Source organism: Atta cephalotes (genome assembly GCF_000143395.1).
Source record: "Atta cephalotes unplaced genomic scaffold scaffold00014, whole genome shotgun sequence".
NCBI lineage: Eukaryota > Metazoa > Arthropoda > Insecta > Hymenoptera > Formicidae > Atta > Atta cephalotes.
This window is the reverse complement of record NW_012130078.1, coordinates 2,730,620-2,732,611: the sequence shown is the minus strand read 5'-3', so window position 1 is coordinate 2,732,611 and position 1,992 is coordinate 2,730,620. Positions and strand designations below refer to the sequence as shown.

Here is a 1,992-nt window from a genome sequence, read left to right as displayed (position 1 = left end):
TATAATTAGGAAAATATCTAGACATAATAAAAGAGCACGAACAATGATATGTATTAGATGATTTAAAAATTTATATATGTTATACACTTGCTGAATGTTATATATTTGTTCATAAAAAGGACTACCACCAGGAATACCAGCCAGAGAGAAGAAATTGGTCACAGATGGAGTCAACGTGCAAACGTCACGCGGTGTTATTCCTTTTAATGCTCTAAAACCAAATATAGACGGTTCTTCTCAATGCATCCTGCCTACAGATGCAGGTAGTCGTATTGGTATCATGTATGTACCGCAGGCCGGTTGTCCTGATAAAGCAGAAATGCATTTTATCATTAACGGTGAGGATCAGGGTGTATGCGGCAAGGATATTCCTTATAAAGCGGGACCTTTGCGTGCAGTTGTGGATGTTTACGGTACCACGAAACAAGTTCGAATAGTTCAATTGTATGGAGGTAAGTATCTATGTCCTAAATCATATCCTGTTTCTTTATTCAGCACAGTTTCTAGATTGTTTCTGTATGTTTCAGCAGTATCAACATTACAGAGTGCATGCCGTGATGCTATATTACAATACACCAAGAGAAACGCAGTCAATCTGCTCCCTTTGCCGAGACTGCTGAAAGATTATCTCTTATATCAATCGCAGTGAGAATCAGCTCATTCCGCTTTTGCATATGTTAGGAAACATTATCTGTCAATTTCTATATCTTTTCCCAGTGATATCTTCAGTGTTTATATATGCGTAACATGTATATTCTATTCATTATTGAAGACTGCCGAATCATGTTGATTCAAAGCGTTGGTACGAATATTCGTTTCTATAAACATATCTTTTCGAAATGTATACGATAGAAATGATTGACTACGTTTAATAATAATAATGGAGAATTCTTTTTGTGCGTTTTGAAGATTTTTCTGAGGCAGAAACGCTAAATCATAACGTGTATATAGTGTAACGAAATGTTGATCGCTGCAAAATCGAAAAATTCAGCGAGATCATATTGAAAGTTTAAATATATTATTATTTGGAAATAACATGGGGTATAACAATGCCATATATGTATAAAAGTTAGATATATTTTCAGGCAGTTACTTTTATTTTACTTATATTTCCTGATTTCTCTATTTATGAGATATGTAGATTAAGTTACAATTGGCACTGTTGTTAAACAAATAAAAACGAACAATGTTAGTATAAATGTCCAAAGCAAACTTGTTTTACAAAATAAAGGTATTTATAAGAAGAAAACAAAAATATATCGATATCAGAATCCAGTCTGTCCATATATATCCAATATATTTGTACACACACACATATATATATATATAAACTGATATATATTTTTCTAAATTTATATTCCTTGTTATATAATCATGTCACTTAACAACAAGATACATATCCTCAACATCATTTAAAATAAATTTATTTCGTATATTAAAGAGAGAATTAATGTTATATGGTATAGTACGTAGGGAAACATGTACTCAACAGTACAATATAAGCGAGAAATATGCTTAGGAATGCTAACCATCCTATGAGCACTATAATATATTTCCATGGTGATCTTTTGCTATTCGATTGCACGAGGTCGGTATTATCGTCCATGTCTGCTTCTATTTTGGCTGTCACAGCTGGGTCTAGAATGCTAATTAGAAGAATTTGTCCAACTCGACTGCGCAAAATGGATGTCGTGACGGTTGAGATCCACATGGGTGGCTCGGTAGTCAATTCTTGCAGATGCCGCAAGATACTGGTAACAATGAGAGTGAATGTTGCTATCCCAAGAGAGCTCTCGTAAAAGAAGACTAAAATAAAAAACATTTCAGATTGTTTTCCTTCTTTTCTTTTTGTTTCTCTCTATTACATGTAAACTGAAAAAAAATTATCTAAAAAGCTAGCGGTCAGATGATTTAAATATATAAGTGGGTGAATTAATTTTTCAGAAATTGATATATTAGGTGTAATAAAAAGAAATCCATTATTTTTCCATT

The 1,992-nt window shown here is 32.8% G+C and overlaps 2 protein-coding genes across 2 annotated transcripts in view; one reads left to right on the top strand and one right to left on the bottom strand.

Annotated features, from left to right (window-relative positions):
* LOC105617764 (neuralized-like protein 2) overlaps positions 1-649 on the top strand; it is a 3,630-nt gene extending 2,981 nt beyond the window's left edge. The window contains exons 2-3 of the mRNA XM_012199318.1: positions 120-452; positions 528-649. Of these exons, the coding sequence (XP_012054708.1) occupies positions 120-452; positions 528-649 (455 nt within the window). The remainder of the gene's footprint in view (positions 1-119; positions 453-527) is intronic.
* An 804-nt stretch (positions 650-1,453) lies between these two features.
* LOC105617763 (neuronal acetylcholine receptor subunit alpha-2-like) overlaps positions 1,454-1,992 on the bottom strand; it is a 3,494-nt gene continuing 2,955 nt past the window's right edge. Inside the window, exon 7 of the mRNA XM_012199317.1 lies at positions 1,454-1,806. Coding sequence (XP_012054707.1) covers positions 1,454-1,806 — 353 coding nt within the window. The remainder of the gene's footprint in view (positions 1,807-1,992) is intronic.